This window comes from Anser brachyrhynchus, assembly GCF_964034855.1.
Source record: "Anser brachyrhynchus genome assembly, chromosome: 7".
Classification (NCBI taxonomy): Eukaryota; Metazoa; Chordata; class Aves; order Anseriformes; family Anatidae; genus Anser; species Anser brachyrhynchus.
Window position 1 is genome coordinate 36,426,369 of NC_137701.1, and position 22,867 is coordinate 36,449,235.

Here is a 22,867-nt window from a genome sequence, read left to right on the forward strand (position 1 = left end):
GGAAAGATCTAATCTGACTACACTGAAAAGTTTGCTCATCGAAGCTTATCAACCACTTTTAAAATAATGGGGCTATACAAACTTAGGTGTTCAGGAATCTAAGACTTGTAACAAAGTAGTATTGTCAAACATTCTATGCATTTGTATTGATTGATTCAGTGTGCAATGGTCTTAAGCATGTTCATGACTGTCTTCTTAGCATGGTTAAGTATTGACATATGCTACCACTTTTATATATTGCAAATCCATAAACAAATTAACATATGAAACTTGTTTTCCTTGAGATGCTATGGTGTTCCATATGAATTTGAAAAAGAATAGATCAGTTATATTAAGAAAAAGAAAGGAAGAATCACAAGGTTCCAAAATAACTGTTCTAGGTGTTTAAGCACCTAGACTACTAGACTTGCCCATCACATTTTAGTCTTACATATTACAGCTGTTATATTCTCTTTCTGCTGAGATTTATGAGTCTCTCTAGTCTTCTACTAACGATATTTAAGGAGATCCAAATAACAGGTAAAAAGGGCCAGGTGAAAATAACAATAATAATAAAAGATCCATAGGTACTTAAAGCAAAATAAGGACTATGGTGCAGTTGCATTCCACTGTCTCTAGCCCCAAAGCTGCAAACATTTGTTATCAACTTCTTTCCAATAGCTCAACCCTTATGGTTTTGCACCTTTGCAAAGGTGCTTGAGCATTCATAGGGAGGAACATTTGATCTGTCTCTTACATTGCTCAAGCCACAAAAGCTAGGCATTTCTGTAACCTCCTTGAAAGTCTGAATACAGCTAACACTCTCTCTAAAAACACCTACGTCATGCACATCAACAAATGTCTGCATCTTACAAAGGTATTGTAATACCAGATCGCAGACAAGAGTTTACTTATGTCACCCTGGAAATTACATATATAAGTCTAATTCTATCTTCTAATACCTCATATATTCTCGGAGAACACTGTGACATCTAGGTTGGTTTAAGAAGTGGAAGACTATTCCACAATGAAGCTCTTCTGCAGTGCAGAAAAGATTGGATGATTTATTAGGCAAAAGTAAAAAAAGAAAAAAGAAATAATCCAGAAGTGTGACTCAGTAGCTCAGTGCAACTCAGAGCAGGAAAACAATAATTTCTTGCTATGATGACTACTTCTGTATTTAACATTTAGTAGGTGAAAAAGATACACCATAGCTCTCAAGAAAGGACTAGAATGTAGGCTTTACTACCTCTTAGGAGAGTACCTCACAGTCTAGTCTACAGAATTAGATTTTCTTTGGTATTGGATGTCTGGGCTTAAGAAAAGCATCTTGAATTATTTCCTTAATGCTGGTGTACTTCTGCAGGAGGGGAGAGCAATCTCACCACAGAACAGCCAAGCTTCTACGGGTAGTGTAAAGGTTAAGAGAGAAACGAGATACATGAGCATATCCCCTGACACATAAAGGAAATAAACACTGATATCATTCTCCCTGTTCTCTAGCCATCTGGTTCCTTACAGAAACGTATCACCACCACCTCTGACCGCCTTTATAGAAGAAAAGACTTCATCCACCTTTGAATAGCAGGGGCAGACAACCATCTTGTACATTTGAATTCCATTCCAGAACAAACGCGTAAATGAGCTTTAGATCTGGCCCAAAATTATTAAAAGTCTCAAAACACTTATCTTTATGTCTATACGCACACAATATATAGCTCGTTGTTTGATACACATATTGCAAAAATGTAGACAAGGGTTACAGAAATAGTCAGAAAAAGTACCAAAATATGCAACTGGCATACTTTATTTCCTAAAGAGATCAGAAATATAAGAACTTTAGTATTTGTCAGTGTTTTAATATGGCCTCCACAGATATTTTAATGGTCTCTACAATGCAGGATACTCACAGACAGAAAGGTATATTTGTGTCTGGGTCCAGCTGACATGTACCACCATTGTAACAGTAGCCATCACATAACTGACAGGTAGAGGCAATCTTTCCATTAGTGCAACTGTCATAGTTAAAAAAAGAAATTGCCATCAGTATATTAGTAAATCTAGTGAATCCCATTACAATGATCCATATATTAAAATACTAATTTTGTGATATGTATTAGAATTGAAAGAATTCTAGGTTTCTAACTTGAAAAGCTAGCGCAGGCAGTGAACTTTTTACACAAAATATTTTTAATCTTTCCTTTTATGAAAATAAACTATTATTATATAAAATAATCACTCAGCAATACAGCAGCACATCTTAATTTATATGCTTTCATTAGTATCAATATGTCTTTTTCATTGTCACAGATACTGCAGGAAGAACACATTTTGATAGTGTGGTAAAACTAGACTGTTAATTAAATATTTCTATGGCAATTTTTTTTTTTCCAGTTGAAGACACATTCAGTTTCCTGCTACGTTATGCTTCTCCCAGTGAGGAGTATTCCAAAAGTTGGTTTAAAAAGGCAGGAGCCAGTGAGTTCACCCAAAACTTGGTACCTGCACACTCAAAGGCACTGTTCTGATGTGACCATTTCAGGGGCAAGTTGCTCTGTAATTGATTTTACAGATTTAAAAGATACTGCAGTGTAATGGCTATCAAATATGTAATTTTGAACATAACCCTCTTTTCCCAACACACACACACACACACACACTTACTTGCATACTATGTCATTACTGTCCTTGTTTATTATGCAGTGTCCCCCATGACATCTTATACACTTGTCCACTTCACATTTTGGACCTTCAAATCGTACTGGACAGACACATTCTACGCTTCCATCATCAGAAATAGTACATGATTCAGAATTCACACAATAATGGTGGCAAACATCTGCAAGAAACATGAAAGCTAATTACAAAAAAAACATTAAGGAGTGTCATATAAAAAAAAAAGGAAGCTTTTTTACTTTCTTTCGAAAAGTACAATAAAAACAAAATGGTAAATGAAACTGGTGGCTCATTGAAAACTACAAGAATCAAGAGCCCCCCCAACAGATACGCAATATATTAACAACATAGTCTTGTGAAGTGAAATAGAAATATAAGTTCATAAGAGGTTTTTTTCTTTCTGGATGTCTAACCATTCATGGCATCATCACACATGATACAAAGACTACTGATGAGAAGCACAGCAATGTTAATATATTTAATGGGACATTGGCTGAATAAAAATGTTCTGATAAATGCATATTACCATTAAAAGCGTTATGTTAAACTGAAATGGGAACAGTATTTTGAAATAATTAACTTTTATTTTCATTTGTCCACATATAAAATTTTAATGAAGTTCTAATATTACCATATAATGACATGACCAATAAGTTCTACAAAAAATACATACCGCCTTATCTTTATAGGCTGTGCAGGACTCTATTATCTTATGCAACTGCTTCAACGTCAGCAGGACTGAGATTTAAAGCAGTGAATTCTTTAACTCTTTGGAAACACCAGTAACCATCTCATTTCCCTTTTATATAAAAAAGTTGGCAGACTAAAGAAACTTCTAGAGCTACCAAGATATGTTAATATCTAAACAATTACGTTCATTTTTATTTATGTAAGAGTGACAACTTTCTTTTGACTAAACAGTTTTATTTTTACATCTTGTCATTTAAGCTCCTCAGTGGGGACAAATCACTCCTGTCTGTTTCTAGTACTTCAGTTCTGTGTAGTTAACATTGTGTTGAGCTTTTGGTGGTGTTCCTGATGGACAAATGAAGTAATTAATAGATAAGATGCGTCATTTCTGAACTACGCATTTGTATTAATTCAAATTGTTCCATATTAATAAAATATTAACTTTCTGTCAAAATTAAAAAATTCAAGTCCTTTGAAGATCAGGATATAGCTGAGGACAAGTCAGCTTATTTACAAGTCAGAGTATTACCAAGCTCTTCAATGGAAAATGAAACCTTGGCCATATGGCAACTTCAGCCTTGAATGTGGAATTGTAAGATGTTGTTTTAATATTTTCAACATCAGAGCACAAGTAAAATACCTATGCAGGTGCATGTATCACACTTTGCGTATAAACTGTTTTTAATCACATCATACAAAGACCAAAACAAGTATCTTAGAGGCAACTAATCTTTGTAATAAAGTTATATTAATATATTTCAATAGGCATACAAACCGACCACATTTAATACAGCAAAAAATCATACATACATTCGAATAAAGCAAAACAAACAAACAACTTAGGTGTGAATCTATACACATATCAATAGTTGTCAACCTATACAATTTCACAGAACTGTTATTGGCTACAAAATAATACTCTAAAAGATTGTAAGACTCTTCTTTTCCTAAAAATATTAAGTTTTAAATAAACAAAACCTTTAGTTTATTTTGTATTTTATGATGTGTTTGAGTCTCTCTGTATTGTGGCATTTTTCCAAAGTGTCAGCAGAAAACCCAAATCTGACAATAAGCACTGTTTAAAAGTAACCCTAAATTTACATTTAAATTAATTCTTTTAAACAACAACAACAAACAACAACAACAAAAAGCAAAAAACATGTTTGCAGAAGCATTCAGCTAGAAACAAATTGTTTGGTTTTGGGTAAGCCTCAAGTAAATATTTTTTCTTAATCTGTATGTCTGTCTGGGCATGATTTATGTACTATACTGTTTTCAAATACCCAATTGTGTCTGCAGATAGTTATTTGTGGATCCATGCGGTTTGTTTAATACCAAGTGGAAGAGAATCACAATTACTGCTGGTTTTTCTTTCAAAGGTTTCAATATATTTCATAGTCTCCCAACTGGAAATACATTCAGTTTACTTCAGTACAAATCCTATTTAAAGATACGCAGTAACCCATTCCCTGTTTGACAATCTTTCACTAAAACTAAGTACTTTTTGTATCTAGTAGGTAATTCTAAACCAGACCTTTATAATAGCTAATTTCCCTTCAATTTTGTTTAAATCTAGCCTTTTCAGTGAAGTCACTGAATTATGTAAAGAGATGATGGTTTTCACGTTGAACGTCCTATTCTGCAACAAGCACTATGAAATCCTCTATCTCAGTGTTATAGTCAATGCAAAGCACATGTAGAGAAAAAGAATTTTTTGGAAAATAGGAAAAAAATTCTGACCTCAGAAAATTAATTGATATTAAGTTAGGCTTGCTTGTTAGTAGCTGCTTGTTAGAATGCTACAGACTTTCTAAAGGCATGAAAACCTTTGGATAATAATAACTCAGTGAGAAGAGATCAATGGGTGAGTAAAATGAAAAACTATAGAGAACTTAATATGCAGAGAATCTAAGCCTTAAGCCCTCAGAATTAACCAAGAGTAATACTTAGAAGTCATGATTTTCAATACTATGAGCAGGCAGAAACCATACTTAAGGTGATCTTCGAGTGAGTAGATGAAGGAACATGGAAGAATGAACCTCAAAGCAGCACCGATGATACGCTGCTTACTAGGATTAGAAATAAAATGGTAAAGTAGCAGTTGGAGAAAGTGTTGGCTATTTGTGAAGATAAAGGATAGCAGAAAAATCTTTGCTTTAACCAACTATGTCATTATTATTATTATTATTATTTTAGGAATTCCACCAGCAAAAAATAACAAATGTAAGAACTTTAAGTAGAAAATTTTAATTCAGTGATATTATTACTATTTATGAAGTCAGATGTCTGGGACAGCTCCATTTTAGGTGTTTCTTCATGGAAATACCAAAATTAATCACTTCTGAAAAAGTTCTTTTAACCTCCTATATGAGCAGATGGATATTGTGGAAGCATGTTCAAAGTGTATCACTTTGATACACCAGATCCCATTTTCTTAGGAGAAAGAATAATTTTGGAGCTAAGTTTATCAATGCATGCCACAGATAAATAAGTCAATTCATGTTAAACTTCCATTCTGTAGAACTTCTATTATAAATCCAGGTTTACTAGCGTGTGAAGATTACTTACAGTACTGACATCTGTCTCCTGTATACTCAGGCAAGCAGCTGCAAAAGGGTTGATTTCCAGCAGTGACGCTGCAGGTTCCTCCATTTTGGCAAAAATGATGGCAGACTGTCTGATTGCAGTTTGGTCCTGTAAAACCTAGTGCACAGTTGCAGGTAGGCCTCCCTGTTCAAAACAAATAACACTACTTTATGATAGAAATAAATACAAATTAAAATAATAATCACTACATTAAAGATATATTTTTCATAACATTAGCGAGCTTTAATGTATGAGCCCAACTTTTTCAACTTACACTTGTGCATGTATGGTCGGTCACTGGCTATTTATTTGGGAATTATTTTGAAAGACTGTCTTAGGTAGGAATTTTAGATATGACTAAGCTCTTAAAAACATCCTGACAGGCTGGATTCCACTCAGTTGCAGAAGGTAATATTTGTATAATCATCATTGCAGTTTCCTCAGAGTTCAGTCCATTATTCTCAGAAGTTCAAAGTTTTGTATACATCATATGAATACGCAAATATTTACTAGTACGCTAGTAAGTCACTTTTACATAACATTTTTACTAAAAGAAATATCTGTGGCTGTTCTGTTATCCTGACTCTCTAATATAATAAATATTGTAACTTAAGAAGAGTTGACTTGTATGAGACCAAAGATGTACATAAGGTCCAATATGCAACGTCTGAAAAGTAGTGAAGGCAAGAATATTTGTGCAGAATGAACTACTAGTCTACAGTAGCTTATTTTTAAGGGGTTTTAAAAGTGTTTAAACCCTAATGCATTTTCCTCCTATGATTTTTACCTGTTTCAATTCTCCTATTTTTTCCCCTTATCTAAATCTAATGTCTATGAGATTTATAGCTTTGTTACAACTTCACTGTTTTATTAAACTGTTCCACTTATCACTGATTTTTTAAGGCTTATCTTCTTTAAAACTACATTCTGTATCATGTACACGTCTTTCCATCTCCTGAATTTGCTTCTATATCTCATTTATAATCTTCTCTTCAAGTCAAATGACTTAATGTGTCCAACTAGTTGGTCCCCTTCTCACTTCCTAATAATGTAGTCTCATTGTTGCTTATTTCTTATGATTTTTTTTTCCACTTTCCTTCCCTTTGCTTTCATCATTCTGCATTTTGGGTTTCCTTAAAGTTAGGGTAAATGGACCAAGTTTAACTTTTCTCCTTCCTGGCTTCCAAAATTGGTATGGAGAGATGCAGATTCATCAGAACCTGAAGACACTTCTGGGATAAACGTGCAGACAGAACAGACTTCATTTGAATCATAAGGAATCCAACCTTCTGGCAAGTACAATCAAGATCTTAACTGGGTCCATGCAGACTGTGACAGCTAACAGGCAAAGACACAGAGACACTACATCTGCACAAAGGAGTATGGATAGGCTAGCAATAGTCTAACAGTAAATAGGTATCAGGCAGAACAAAAGGAACGCGCCAATAAGTAGACTACAGAAAACAAACACAGGAACATGAATGATTTATATATATATTGAATAATTCTAAGAAACAAGGTGGGAGAATTGAAATGTCCAGTCTTGAATGGATACATCAATATAATTGGCTATGGCAAATTTGTAAAAGGAAACCAACTAATGGGCTGTTGTAAAACTTGTATGCATTTACTCCTTATCACATCTTTGCTTGTCATGGAATAGGGCTACATGTAAAGAAGTATTAGGGTTACAGTTAACTACAATTAACTACATAATACACACTGTATATACATTCTACAATGCAGAAGCCCTTCAGACTGGAATTGCAGGCACAAATGGAAAAAATTGATTATTGGATTTTTTTAGCGACTGCCCAATCTAGACAATGGTAGGGCTGTGGAATTGGAAAGAGATCAGAGAAAGACAGATAATGCAGTAATGATGAAAGACTCCAATCATCCCTGCATTTACATTTGTAAAACTCCACACCAAGGAAGGATGCAGAAACTAACTTTTAAGATATAAACAATCCTGCTTCATGGAGGCGTGGGTTGGAGAGCACACAAGATAAGCTATGTTTGACTTGGGCCTGACCAAAGACTTGGTTTAAATTGTACAGGAGAGCCAACATATTCAGTAGTCAAAGGAATTAGCATTTATGGGTTACTTTTCCATAATTATTTCTCACCTTTGTATTAATCTAACAGAAAATATTTACTGTTGCCTGATTTGCTGAAGCATTTTGACTTGGTCCCTTCCTTGCTGTATTTGGCCTCAATCATTGTTTCCTCAGTAATTTTTATACAGTCTCTGGTATAGGTATCCACAACTATCAAATTCACATTGGCTCCTGATTCTGCAGCTAAAACTCTGCAATGTGAGACTCTTCTTTTTCTTGTCTCTGTTCTATTTAGTTGGATGCCTAGTTAAAGTTATACAGATTAACCTAAATATGCCATAAACTCCACAATTCTCATTTTCTTCCAGTCTGCCTTTGTTTTAATGTCATATAATCATTTAGTATCATATTCATGGAAGAATTTTTCGATGCAGGTGAAGTACCATTATTTTTTCTACTTTTTCTAAGGCATGTAGAATAATTTATTTATTATTTTTCCTTCCCTAACTTCTTACTCTTTTGTTACATCAAACCCTTCACGTAATTCTTTTCTATACTTTCTATTTTAAGCTATGCTAATTTAAAGTGTTTTGCAAATCATTCTAATGCCCATGAGATCAGTTAGTCTCTTCCTCTAATGAGTACAGCAGGAACAAACCCATTGACTTAAAATAGTTCCAACTAGTTTAATATGCATCAGCCTGGTTATTCATATCTGTCCCCTGTGATCTAAACATTAAATCAAAGATGTTGAACTCAGATGTTAGCACAGAGTCTTTGTTTCTCCCCATGTATACACTTATATTTAAATTTCTGCCCTCGAATCAGAGGTTTTCACATAAACATTCATCCGAATCCATCTTTCAAATAAAATAGTGATAGAACGTAAGTTCGAAATTGTTTTTTATTACTAACATTCCCCTATTTTTTAAACTGATGGACCATGATATTTTCCTAGTTTGTAGAAAAGATTATTCTATTCTTTGCTAATGTAGCCTTATAAATATGCCAAATTGCTGACAGTTATATGAAAATTTAATTCAGTATAGCCTAAACACCATTTTTGTCACTGAATTTAACATGACTTTTAGTAATGTTAATAGTTCATTGCCTATTTAACACAGACTGTTGGCATCTGAAATAATAGTAATAATAATAATGACGTTTTCATCTGCCTTACTCTCATAAATTATTTTGGATATAAAGTGGTTCCAAGAACAGTTTAATAAAACTACAGTATTAAACAAACAATGCCACAAGTTTTCACAGCACAGAATTCAAATATTGATTTATGCTTGCAAAGAAAATACTTACATTAACCAACATGTCATATATCCTAACTAACAACCATTGCATCTCATGCACAGAGAATATAAGCATTTACACTCATTATGAAGTTTCAGGACTAGAACTATGTAGGGACAAAAGTACAAGTCATCTCTTAATCCCTCAATTGTGCCACAACAGACATATTCAAAACACAGTATGGAAAAATATTCACTACACAGTAGAAAAAAATATTAATAAGATAAGTGGCTTACGGAGTGGTGACTTCTTCAAATTCAGATAGCCATCTTCTGGTGTATTTTATTAAAAAAATAAGCAAAAAGAAGTTCTGAATAAAAAAATAATCCCAGTTTTGTTTTTTTTCTTCAGTGCAACCTTCAAATGGTTTTACTGTATGAGAATACTGTCTTTTCCTGTACCTATTACAAATCAGTACCCTAGCCTGCACCTATCCTGTTTAGACCCCTAGCATATTAATCCCAAGAAAAAATCTGTTTTTGACTATCTATGTTGAAAAATCTTGTTTGTAGGCAAGGAGGACAAAATAGCAACATATTTTCAACGTCTCACATGAAAATGTTTTAATTTGAAAGCCGTAATAATAATACCTAGAAAACAAGAGGCACATCTTTTTGTTTAGGATTTCTCCACACTCAATGCATTACAGTGAATACGCATCTTTGTGACTTACTATTCCTAACCCAATTCTTGGATAAACTGAATTTCTCACTACATGTATGTGCAAGTGGTAGCATGAGGGATGAACTCCCCATATCAGTGCATATTTTCTATTTGAAGTAATTATAAATAATAATTCTACACAAATGAATTGCAGCCAAATAATACATTAAGGGAGGACTGATAGGACATATAAAACAAATAGCAAAAACTATGATGACATTTCTTTGAGTAAGCAATGTACTTGTCACTATTGTCTGAAGATTCTCTCTATAGCCTCCTCTCTCTTAAAAAAAAAATACAGAAATTTTAATCTTAACTGTGAAACTGATAAAACAAACAAAAAAAAATCTGTTTTTTTTTTTTCCAAAAGTTTTGCACATAATTTAGCAAGTTAAATAACAATGCCTTATGCTGACCCTGGGATATATAATGTTGGTTTTGGCAGTAGGACATGACCAAAACATGTCAAACTTTTGGCATGGAGATGAAATGTAGTTTCCCCCTTTCTTGCCAAACAAAACAAAACAAAAACAACAACAATAAATCATCTATAAGAAGCTGTCAGAGACCAAAATCTTAAAATGTTCAATTAGCAGAGGCTGTACTTACCCCTAGTCTCCTGTTTCAATTTCCTATATAATAGGAACAGCTTTTCAAATTATCTTAAAAATTAGCTAATTAATATTTTAGTGCATTGTTCCTGTAATATCCAGGTGATTTATTTCTTGTATCTAGTCATATATCTAAAAATCCTATTTGAATTTATTTTGTAATGAACAAAGCTGTAGGGCAAGCGCTTTTGATTCATGCTATTACCTAGACCACAGAGAAATATTCTGCATTTGATATGACCACAGAAGGTATTCTGCTTTTTTTAAGAAAGTACAGCCTTTTGTTTTAGGAAAATAAACACAATTTTTATAAGCTTTTTTCTTTTTTTCTTTTTTTTTTTTTCAAAAAAATTAGATCATCTAGATTAATGCCTGCACCAAGACATAGGTAATTTATTTCTTTCAGTCAATGGTAAATTTCCTACCAGCAATATGTGTATTCTATTCGTTATGTATGAATACGCACAATCTATTTAATTTGCATATTCTACTTGCTGTCACTATTAAAACAATGTGGCACACCATAAGTAATATAAGTAATATCATGTCCTCTAGAGTAGTTATCAGCAGTTTGTGGGAATCACAATAATTCATTTCTCTGATGCTGATGAACCATAATTAGCTTTACTGAACCAACAGTACTGGAGAGAAGCTGTATTACAGTACATAATTAGTAGCCGAGCTGATTGGGATCAATCCCAACAGATATGTATTCTCTCCATGTTGTGAAAGAAAAGGAGAAAAGAACCATCCCAAAATGCATTATTATAATTTCAAAGGCTGTTATTTCCAAGGTTGTTTGTGGGGCTTCTTTTGGGACCCCTAGATCAGCTGCACACCAGACCAGACATCTTCGACCCCCAGTAAACCACGCACCCTTCCTGCACCTTCCCCTGTCCTGGCTACAGGAAGATGTACGCGTGTTGTGCTTTAAGCCAGTGGGCAGCTCAGCACCACACAGGTTTTTGCTCACTGCCCACCCCTTACCCATAGTGGGTTGAGATGAAGACAATAGGAAAGAAAAGGAAATAATAATGATAAAATAGTATACAAAACAATTGCTCGCCGCCTCCTGACCGATGTCCAGCCAGATCCTGAGCAGAGGCAGCCCCACGCCAGCCAACTCTCCTAGTGTTATTGCTGAGGGACGTCCCTTTGGGCAGCCTGGGCCAGCTGTGCTGGCTGTGTCCCCTCCCAGCCCCTGGGGCACCCCCAGCCCCAGCTGGCAGGGCAGCACGAGGAGCTGAGCAGTCCTTGGCTCTGGGTGAGCCCTGCTCTGCAGCTACTGAAACATGGCTGTGTTATCAATGCTATTTTCATCAAAAATCCGAAACACAGCATTGTGAGAGCCTCTATGAAGAAAATTAACTCTGTCCCAGCCAAAGCCAGGACAGCATGCCCCTTGGAAGCTTCCCAGTTTGAACTACTGGGACTGACCAGATATTATCAAAGAACTTGTTTACTTTGCTAGTGTTTTCAGTATGCACCATCACGTCCCCAAACCATCTTGTTTTGTTTACATAACAGAACATAAAATAACAACTGTTTTATATATATACTTATATACTTATGTTTAATCAATTTTTGTTTAGTGGAAATAACAAATTTATACTTGTTTTCATACAAACACCATGATTCTATGTGGTTAAATATAACCTTTATACCATAAATATAGTAAAAAAGATTTATTTATCTAACTTTGTGAACTAGTTAAATCTTGGTATTGTGTTCAAGACACTTATAAAATTTTGATCCAACATTTTTACCTTTAACTGTAAGTAAATAGGAAGTGTATTTGTATGGTAACTTTTTTTTTTCCAAATTCCCATTAATTTGGTATATTGGAAAGTGTTCATTATTATATCCAAACTTTTAATTACACGTCTCAGATGTGTACTTTTAATTAACTGATGACATTTTCTTTGTTCAATTTTTGTAGTTCAATACAACTGTCATAAACTTAAAAATTTTAATTAAAGCTGCCCCAATCTCTAGCTATATAATGTTCACATAGGAATTTGCCAAAAGGCTTAGCAGTAAGTAAACCAACAGTGAATAATCCCTGAATTGCCAGTGGGATTTGTTTAACAAATTAACATTTGTGTGCAGATAATGAGGTTCTACAATTTACCACATCTAGCAAAGATTTAGCACTATCATGTTTTAAAAAAATGAGTAATACTCTGCAATTTACTTAATTGCTTATCACATTCCTATTATATATTAGGTAGTGAAAGAGAGCAGAATTTACACGTTCACTAGAACACACACATTTGCCAGAAGTGTATTTTATATGCTGCGTCATTCTGTTTTTATCGGAAAATGATGAAAGATCTGTTTTCAGGATGTATCTACCTTGGTTTTCTAGTAAGACTCCCAACAACAAAGAAACTTCCCAAGTCCTACAGAAACCTCACAGCAGCTGGGCTCCTGCAGAAGCTCATTTCCCTGTGAGGCTTCCGGGCAAACACCAGCAGTATGCAACCGAACCATCTTCCCTCAAGTCAGGAGGCATGCACCACGGCAGCTTGGATGAGCAAATACCACATCAAGAAGTCCAGATTTTGCCTCCGGCAACCCCAAATTCACAGGGGCTCTTCCATAAGCCCATTGTGGCAGAAATAATAGACAGCAACTGACTCCTTCAAACTGGGAAATGGTGGAAATAGAGCTGCTAAGTGGTCCCTGTGTACTCTACCCCGACTCCCGCTCAGCATGCTGATGGTCTGCCATCGCCATCTACAGCTGCCTCTGCTCACACCGGTGCTAGCCCCGAGGCACACACTCTGCAGCACTGCCCTGTAAATTTCCTCACAGCCCCTAAGCTTTCCAAAGGGCATGCGTGTAGAACACTTGTAGATTGACTCCATTGAGGCTATTTGAGTTGGATAATATAAGAAAATGGATAAGGGCAATCTGATCTTCTACAAAAGACAGATTAAAGCAAGCTGAAATTATCACAGGTCATTTATATTTTGCAGGTAGGATCTAGATAGGCACTAGCACACACGTGGCTGCTCCAACTTCCGAAGAAAAATGCTGCATCACTTTGAACCAAAAAAAAAAAAAAATTGGGAAAATATGTGAAACTCGATTGCAACAGTTAGCAGGACAGTTTGGTGAGACAATTGTATAATGGATCAAAAGCTGCATTAGGAGGAACTGGTTAGGAACATGGTATGCACAGATAGGAACTGAGCAGTAAAATTAAAATGATACTGAGCTGACTTAAAACGGAAATTTTATACTTTCCAGTTGTAAGAGAATTCTCTACACACACAAACAAAAACAGTATGTACCATACTTTTGGCTAGCGGACAGGTCAACCTGGTAGGATGTAACATTGGAAATCTGGGCATAATATAATGCCTGCTCTTGAGTTCTACAGCCATGAATGAAAAGCAGAGGAATTCCTGTAATAAAGAACCTTTGTATTCCTATGTGTTGCAATGTGCAAGGATAAACTAATCCTATCCACTAATGACTCTCGTATGAACCTGACAAGGCAGATCAACTCTGCCTGGAAGGCCGAGATGATGAGAAGGAAGTAAATGAATGCTGGTCTGCTTCAGATTTCACACCCTCAGTCCAAAATGTGAATGGTATGTGCAACCCTTGAAGCTAAAAGTGCATTGACTGAATTCAGTGACTGAGTAACATGTTCAGCACAGTGGTATACCCAACTGGAAAGAAGGAAGAGTTGCTGAAAAAACACCTAAGGAATTAAGCTTTGTTGAGTTAATAAATTACAGTTTTCAATGCCTTAGGGGCATCCAGTTTAGCTTCACTCTGTAAGATATATAATGGCTTTAGTATACCATGGATTAGATTAAACGAGGACATAGGGACATCTCACTGACATGTTAGTTTGTTTCAGGAAAACACAATTTATTGTCTGATATAGATAAGAAATATAGTCTGATAAGAAATAGAGATTTCTTCCTAATAGAATATTTACAGGGTCCAGGGGCAAGGCAAGCAAGGAAAATGAGATGTGGATCAATTTGAAAATTTTATCTGGAATGCTGGATGGAGTCACTTTGATTTAGAAAGATATATGGTCTTTTTTTCCATGTCTCCAGCACATGAAAGTTATGGCACAGGCTTCAAGGCATGGCTACCCTCATGAATTGGACATGGCAGATGGGAAATCTGGTTAAATTGAAATATGATTATTAAAAATTCAATGAAACTTGGAAAGTGGACAGAGCACTGCAGAATACTACTCCTATAAGCAGGTATGCCCAGTAAGAGTCATCAGAACTTTTGACATTGTAAGGACATGGGAGTCAGATGCTCTCTTTTTGCTTACAAATAGAAGCTGCAATTTTAATAGCCAGGTCTCCATTAGTAATGAGCAGGAATGGTACTGTGTTGGCTTTAGCTAATAAAGGCTTGGCATGCTTTGGCTAATTTTGGTACAGTAAACTTCTGATGCAGTTAAAGGTTCAGATTCCCAAAATCAGGCAACTGAACATTGAAATGTGGACTGTGGTGACATCCAAGCTGGCTCTCCTAATACATTTTTGGTATAGGCACGTAATCCTGTTTGAGACCAAGAGGAAATAAGGACAACGTCTGCATCTCCAGGCCCTCTGTAGCAGATGGGACCACGATTAACAATTCAGCAGAAGTATATTGTATAATACACTCATATCTCTCATTTATTCACTGGTGACCAAACGTACTACACTAATTATTTCAGCAAGACTGAGAGATTTCAGATGCTGGATTTAATAGGAAAAAAAATATTCAAAATCCAGGTTATAGCATAGCTGTGTGAGCACAACAACTGCTAGCTGCCTGGTAAAGAAAGAACAAGTTGCTGGAGGTGAGTGAGCCCTATGGCTACTGCCAACTGCCAAAAGAAAAGGAAAAATAAAACCCCAAGGTCCAGGATTCAGAACTGAGCTGTGCTATAGGAGCTAAGTTACTAGTTATATACAGCCTTTTAACCCCACAAAAGTATCAATTAAATGCCAGACATTTAAAGATGTGGGAGTAAATATCCTCTATTCAGATGAGAGTGAAGTTCTGCGCATCATTTAAATCACCCATGACTGTCTTTCATTCACTTGCATGTCCTCACTAAACGTGTATTGATCTCACTAAATTGATACAAATCTCTGCTTATCATTTGTGTCAGTAGTTCCATTAGCTGTTAGAAGCAGTTTCAAGTACAATTAATCAACTTCAAGTTGATTGTGCAAGTAATTCTTATTTTCTAATATTTAGTCATTATTAATAATATTAACGATGAAAAACATTGTTAACCCTCAAACACTCAGAACTGAAAAATCATTTGTTTAACATACAACAAATTACCAGGTTTGGATTCACTTGGATTTTTGCTACCACATGTCTGTAAATCAGAAGAGGATCCACAGAAGCCAGTATAGTAAGTGAAACTGAGTTACTAAACTATATAAGCTAAATTAGTAAGAATGTTGAGGAAAGCATTAAGATGTAAGCCCCCTCTATCACAGAGACTAAGATTAATTCTGCATTACAGGGAGGTCCCTTTGTGTTAAACAGACACAAACTCCTCTTCTACAGTCCGGTGCCTGTACTTCCCTTTCAGTAACGAGAATGTTGGTCATTTCAACACAAAGGAGAAAATGATTCTACTGCAGCACCTGACAGGCTTCTGAGAAGAGACAAGACATCAAACTCCTCCTCCAGCTGTCCTGTTTTTAATAAATATTTAAATGTTCCTTGGAACAGAAAATAGAATTCATCTTCTGCTTTCTCACATAATTACTAAATTTTAGAGTACTTCTTAACACACTTTCCCTTTCTAGCCCAAACTATTTAATTGAAGTATACAACCTAGAACAGCCTACATGTTAGGGACATAGATCAATTCCCAAATATGCACATTTTGACAGTTAGGATACTCTTCCTTGAGGTAAGAGATGTGATTTCAAATTCCTCCAGGCAAACAAAGGATTTGAATTCTGATCAACCAATTCTTCTTGAGAATTAGATTAGGAAAATGCCTATTTTGTGAATTCCAGTAAGATACTGGGAAAATTTAAGTCACACCGCTTTGTAGCTCAAAGAAACAACTTGACATGTATGCCCAGTAACACCTAAGTCCTTAGCAGGAGAACTGAGATAGAGAGAGGACAAGATGTATGGGGCTTTTCCAGATGTGATTTGACTTGACCTTACAATTTACAATTCCCTTTTCACACCTCAGTATGTGTCTTTACACTGAATACTTACATGCTTGCTTTTGTGGGATGTAGTTTAGTTTTGCCAAAACACTGAGATACATGAAAGGAAAGCACTATTCATTATAAAGGATATGTATAGTATATACTGATATATGTCACAGAATGTAAGTACAAACAAAGGAAAGAAGTTACAAAGATTAAGAAATCACAAGCTAGACATATATTCAAACACTTAAATTACAGTAGGTATAATAATATAAAGCTGCTCAGAAATATTTACCAAGGAGAGAGGCTCCACAGGTTCCTCCATTCTGGCAGTAATTGTAGCAATGATTGGTTTCACACCTTTCTCCTGAGTAACTTGGCCAGCAGTGACATCGGGGATCCCCCTTCTCATTTATAATGCACTTTCCTCCATTTTCACAGGTTAGTTTGCAGGTATCATCTGTAGCAAGAGCACACAACTGTTTTCAACAACTCCCTCTCACGTGACTGGCAAAACAGAGCCTGTTCATATTTTAAATGGAGCTACTGATCTCTGTCAACGTGGATAAATAAATAAATAAATATATGTATGTATATATATATCACTTATCATAGAAAAAAGACACCCTTAGAAGACCGTGAGCCCCCACTGGAAAGGCTGTTAAGATCTCCAGAGGCAGTGGGAGCTGTACAGCAGGGCTGGAGCCTGGTATCATACCAAGGTACCGGCACGGGCACGTCTGCTTGGCAGCTAGCTGTGCTTCATCCAAATGATGCGACATGAAAACTGACCTCCTGAGGACAGCAGTTATTACGAATTCTTGTTTGAAGCTATCATTCTTAGTTTAAGAAATGAAAAAATGAATTTTGGTTTCATCTGTGGGATCTCAGAAAACTTCCCTGTCTTCTGGTGACCTCAGCGTAATGTGGCTTGCCTTTTCCTATTTGATTTTTTTTTTTAATCTCTCTTCCACTCTATTAACACCCTTCTTAATTAAACTTTATCCAAAATATTTAAAAGGAAACTAGTCATCCTTTAAATCCTCCTCATAAATTGATGTTTGCATACTAACTTGTTGCTCTTAAACCATGTTTTCAGATATATTATTTCCTTGCCTGATTATTGCACTTTTCTCAAATTAAGCTGAAACTAGACAACAAACCTCAAAGTTCTTGTGGAGGACTGAGTGGCACTACATCACTTCAGGTGTTTACAGTGACAATACTAAATACCATATGTTCTTCATTTTTTGGTATCTACCCTATATATATTTATCTACTGTAACAAAGCTACTTTGTACTTGGAATTTTGAAGATGCCTCAGTATTTTATTTATTTAGGTGGTTCATTAAATCCTTTGATGTTCCATGAACCATTCTTCAGTGACTCATTATAGAAGTTGGATATGGATAATGTGGCATAACTTATTGGAGAAAAGGTCTATTTTTGTTTTGCTTATCTTATCTGTTTTACTTATCATTAGTCATGAGTTTATAGAGCAGAGCTTAGTAAAAACTGAGCAACAGTACAGACAAGTGCTCATTTTTATGAACCTTTCTGATTGCACATTAAAAACATCAGTTATAGTTCTCTTCTAGACCAATTCTGCAGAGTTAAGATGCAAAATTTGAAAAAAAAATCAATTATGACAGACATTATTAATTCATCAGAATAATAAAATATCATAATGCATATTTATAAGAATGAAACATGAACTACAAACTTCAAAGTTACTGTAATCACACCGAGAAATACATGCCTTCATATTTTCAGGAAAATATACTGAACCAAAAATTGCCCACAGTGAAGATTTCTAATCCAACTGCCTTTCAAAAACGTAGATATTCACGTCTTAGACATTTTAAATGCAATATACGTTAAAACTTTATGCAATGGTCAATGGTTAACCTGGAAAAACATAAAAGTTGTTATATTTTCCATCATAATGAGATTACTAAAATTTGCTACTGGTTTTGTTCTCTATTCAACAGTTTGAATTCAAGAGTTTAAATACAAATCTAATATGAAATGAAGGAAAGTAACCACAATAATTTTGGACTTTTAAATAAACAACAAACTAGGACTGAAAGATGTAATGGATAATCCAGTTTAAAGATACTATGTTAGACTTTAACAGTATAGGGCTTTTAATGCTGCTGTTTTGTTGTCTGAAAGTAAATACAAGAGTCAAATTACTCTTGCTGATTCACATCAGCCAAGTACAAAAGAGGATCAGATGCCTTTGTGTGCGAGACAAGATCAGAATGATCCCATAGGAGAAAACAGGAAGAAAAAAACAATACAGGAGAGAAACACAGAAGAATTGTTATAAAAAGCTGAACACTCTTAATTTGAATTAGTGAATAAAGGCCTCAAGAGAAAAGAGTTGAGAACATCTGTAATATGCATTTACTTCTGGAACAAAGCAAAGTAAAATAAATCAGAAATACTTCTATCTGGAGTCAATCCAATACTAGTTAGAGCTAGCAGGAACTTGGACTCAAAGACCTCTCAGCTGTTCTTTTCACTTCTAAAATGTCAGAAGTAAATAATTTCACTTGTTATAGTACTTCCAGTCTAGCTACTGAATCTATCTAACATGAAAAAATGTAAAGGGTTACAGGTCATGTAATTTTATCTATTTTCTTCTAGCCTGGTTACTTATTCTTCAGCTGCCTTGATTTGTCTAATCAATCTTAATACATCTTCAATAAAGATCAGAGTAACTTTGATTTGTGGTTTTTCTTATGTTTTTCTTCCTGATATGACTATTTGACAGAAAAATTAATGAATTTATGGCCTATTTGCGCTCTTTGCCTCTTTCCTCTAACTGAAAGTAAAATCTTACACAGAAGAAACACTGAAAAAGCAGCAATACAAAGCATTCTGAATCTCACTGATATTTTTTCCTTCACTTGTCCAATTTTTTGTGTTCCATCCCTCTCCCCCAAACACACACATACACATCTTTCATTGGCATTTCTATAACAACCTTTTCTTTCTTGAGAAAAATGAATCTTACTTTTTGCTATTTTTTTTTCCTCTGAAATATCCACTGATTTCCAGACTAGCCAGCTAAATGGAGAGATGAGGCACATGGTTAATGAATGATAGTCATTGGCACAAGAAGTTTCCCTTCCAACAGTGGAAAATAATCATCTCATGGAGCACAAAAGTATTTGTTCTTGACTATCCTAAAGAGAAGTGCATAATTCATACTTTCCTGAGCTGAATGCACCTATTAGGGAGAAAGTACAGAGTTCTAATGTTATGCTAAGGTTGTGCAAATTTTTCTGTCTCTCCAGATGAGAGTCTTAATATCTATTAGATTTTTTAGAACAAGTTGTAACCTCTGAATTTTGTCTGAATGCTGTATGAAAGACCTTGATTTCCCTTCAGATTTTTTTTTTTTTTTTTTTTGCTTTAAAAAATCCATTTGGTTTACAACCCTAGGTGAAAGAGAAAGGGCTAAAAAAAGGATGCACAGTGAGAAGAAACTAACACCTGCTTTAATTTAACCCATTTTCTTCAGTTCTGGGATATATCACTCTCAATGGTATACCTTTCTATAAATACAGAAAATAGTTCTGTAATCAAATATTTTTTCAAACCAGAAGGAGACGTCTGTGTTTTACACTGTTTTATTTGGTATCTAAACAATCTGAAAGCAGGACAGAAATCAAGAAGCTAGCATATGAACTGCTATAGCTTTGGCTAGTACAGCTCCCTGAGGCAGAATTTGTGGGTGAAAAAGAAAGTATACAGGGATTAACCTCTACGTTCCCAGCCAGAGCACTTGGTCTGCCTCCACTCTTGCACAGTGGGCAAGTCATCCCAGAAATGTGCTGAAGGGAACACCGTGATAAACTAATGTTTCATCTCTCTTCAGAAGCAATGTCAGATCTGAGTCTTTACAATTTTTTCTCTGGCTTTTCATCCAGTCAAGACAGCATAAATATTCCCTTCTTAAAATGAAAAGTGATAAATATTCACCCCCAGAATACTGAACTCCTGGAAGTGTTCTGTTACTTTTACTCATTCAGCTGTGATACACACTGTCTTCCTCCAGTGCTAGTCTCTACATTTCCATCCTCTCGGTACATATTTAGCATCACTGTTCTACAGGCAATTAGATACAGTGAACCTGATGGATGCAAATCAAGTGGTCTCTCAGAAATATGAAGAGGTACTCTACCAATATGAAATCTAAAGAGTAGCTTCTAAATTGAAAAAGTTGGGCTTGCTACAGTCAAGAAATAAATCACACACACACACATAAAAGTTGTGCTCTGTCAGTCATAACCTGCTTGGGAAAAGAGAGATGGAAGTTTATCTAAGAACTCACAGGAAATCACTTTCATTTTATTATCAGACCATTCTGAATGATACAACACATGTATATTGCAATAACTCTAGCTTGAGAATGCCAAATTAAACCCCCAAACTGTTTTTCAGCCGTTGTAAGAAATGTTGGTAAAACAGCTGTCTGGAGCAATCTGGATTCAGTCTTACAGAAAGCCACTTTAGAATTCCTCACATAGTACTTATGAAGAAAAATCAATTCAATGGATCAAGACTTACAGAAAGGCAATTCTGTTATGCAGAATTTGAAGACTCACCTCAATTTTCGTTGGTTAAAAATCAACAACAATCTAATGAACCAGAATTTGAGTCGTTTTGGGGGTATAGTCACAAGAAATAGAGCAAGAGCCCTAAAGTGGTTAGACAGCTAAGTAGTAACTATGGGTCATTGAAAATAATTTTTAGATTGTACTGTGTCATCAGAAAAATAAATTTTATTGAAGCATTTCAGGCTTCTGATGACAAGTCAAAAGTAGTCAGGTAGAAAGGTTTCCATCTCAGATGAACAAAGAGCTGATACTTGGAGGGGCAGGAATTGTGGATTCTCTCTGAAGACAAAGGGTATTTAAATAGATCTGTCTTAAAAGTTACAGATCTTGTATAGTATACTAATACTTTCTGTCACTGACTTCTCAAACACAAAAGAAACCATATCCTGTGATTTCTAGAACCTTTTAAAATCCAAGCTGATTAGGAATTCATTTCAGCTGTATAACTACATTAGGTTTGGCCTTAAATACAGTAGAATAATTTTAGAGCACTTAACACTCTTCTTTTATGGGGAAAAAAATGTATATATAGAGAGCAAGAAATCAGTAGCTATTTTACTATGAAGTCTAAATTTCTTCTGTTTTGATTTTAGAGATTATTAGATATTACCAAAAAAAGGTCATTTTAGATAAAAATATTTCAGTTGTTTTTTCTTCTTTTCCTATTGCTTCAAACTCATTATAATTTGCTATGTTGCTCTTACTGCCTTTTAACCATTGTTGCAGCCTAAGCAGAGCTGTTTCTTGAGGGTCTTTTATTTTTTTCTCATGAATGTCTCTAGTTTAATTTGAAATCCAAAACACTTTTGACCTTTTCAAACCTCTTTTGGTCAAAATGTATACACATCCATTTTTAAATATAATTTTGTATCAAATCAGCTGGAAAGCTCGTTTTTATTTTGATGAATATAAACAGTTTTCTGAATCAGGCATTATGCTTTTTCATATTTAGTTTCCATTTCAAATATGTAATACTTATGATGAACAACATAAAATAACAAAACTCTGACTCACAGACAGGCTAAACTCTTGCTATGAAAAAATTGACCATTTCCTGCTTCTCACAGTTTTCAATACCTACCTAAAAGGCTCTGATCAATGCATGTTCCATTAACCAATGATTTTCCTTCCGGACAAGCACATGATGCACCAGAAGGGTTGAGTAAACAGATGAATTCACATGTCAGATCCAAGCATGGATTAGGCACTGTTTCAGAAAAGAAAATATTTAAAAGTTTATTTTTGGTGGTGGCAGTGTTGTTTGTTTTTTTTTTCTTTGTTTGTTTTTGTCATAGAATTATCCTGTGTTAGAGAACTGGGAAGAAGTAAATAATCACAAAATTCTGATACACTTCCAGTTTCTAGAATATCAACAGCCTGAAGACAGTGAACACTCACTCAAATGGCAGTGCTTGATTCAGACCATGATAGAATTTACTCCATCAATAAGAAACATATTGGTAATATGCAGTAAAAACCCTCATTTGTATTCAGCTCTCTTC

General features: G+C 35.0%; 1 protein-coding gene across 12 annotated transcripts in view; it reads right to left on the reverse strand.

Moving 5' to 3' along the window:
• Positions 1-22,867, reverse strand: part of LRP1B (LDL receptor related protein 1B) — a 553,237-nt gene that overhangs the window by 21,267 nt on the left and 509,103 nt on the right. For 11 of the 12 annotated variants that reach the window (XM_080600673.1, XM_080600668.1, XM_080600675.1 and 8 more), the window contains 5 exons: positions 22,447-22,572; positions 17,030-17,194; positions 5,914-6,075; positions 2,644-2,818; positions 1,890-1,994 (listed from right to left, as the gene is read on the reverse strand). In XM_080600673.1, the coding sequence (XP_080456799.1) occupies positions 1,890-1,994; positions 2,644-2,818; positions 5,914-6,075; positions 17,030-17,194; positions 22,447-22,572 (733 nt within the window). Of the gene's footprint in view, positions 1-1,889; positions 1,995-2,643; positions 2,819-5,913; positions 6,076-17,029; positions 17,195-22,446; positions 22,573-22,867 lie in introns of those variants that run through there. The other variant, XM_080600678.1, reaches the window with a different exon arrangement.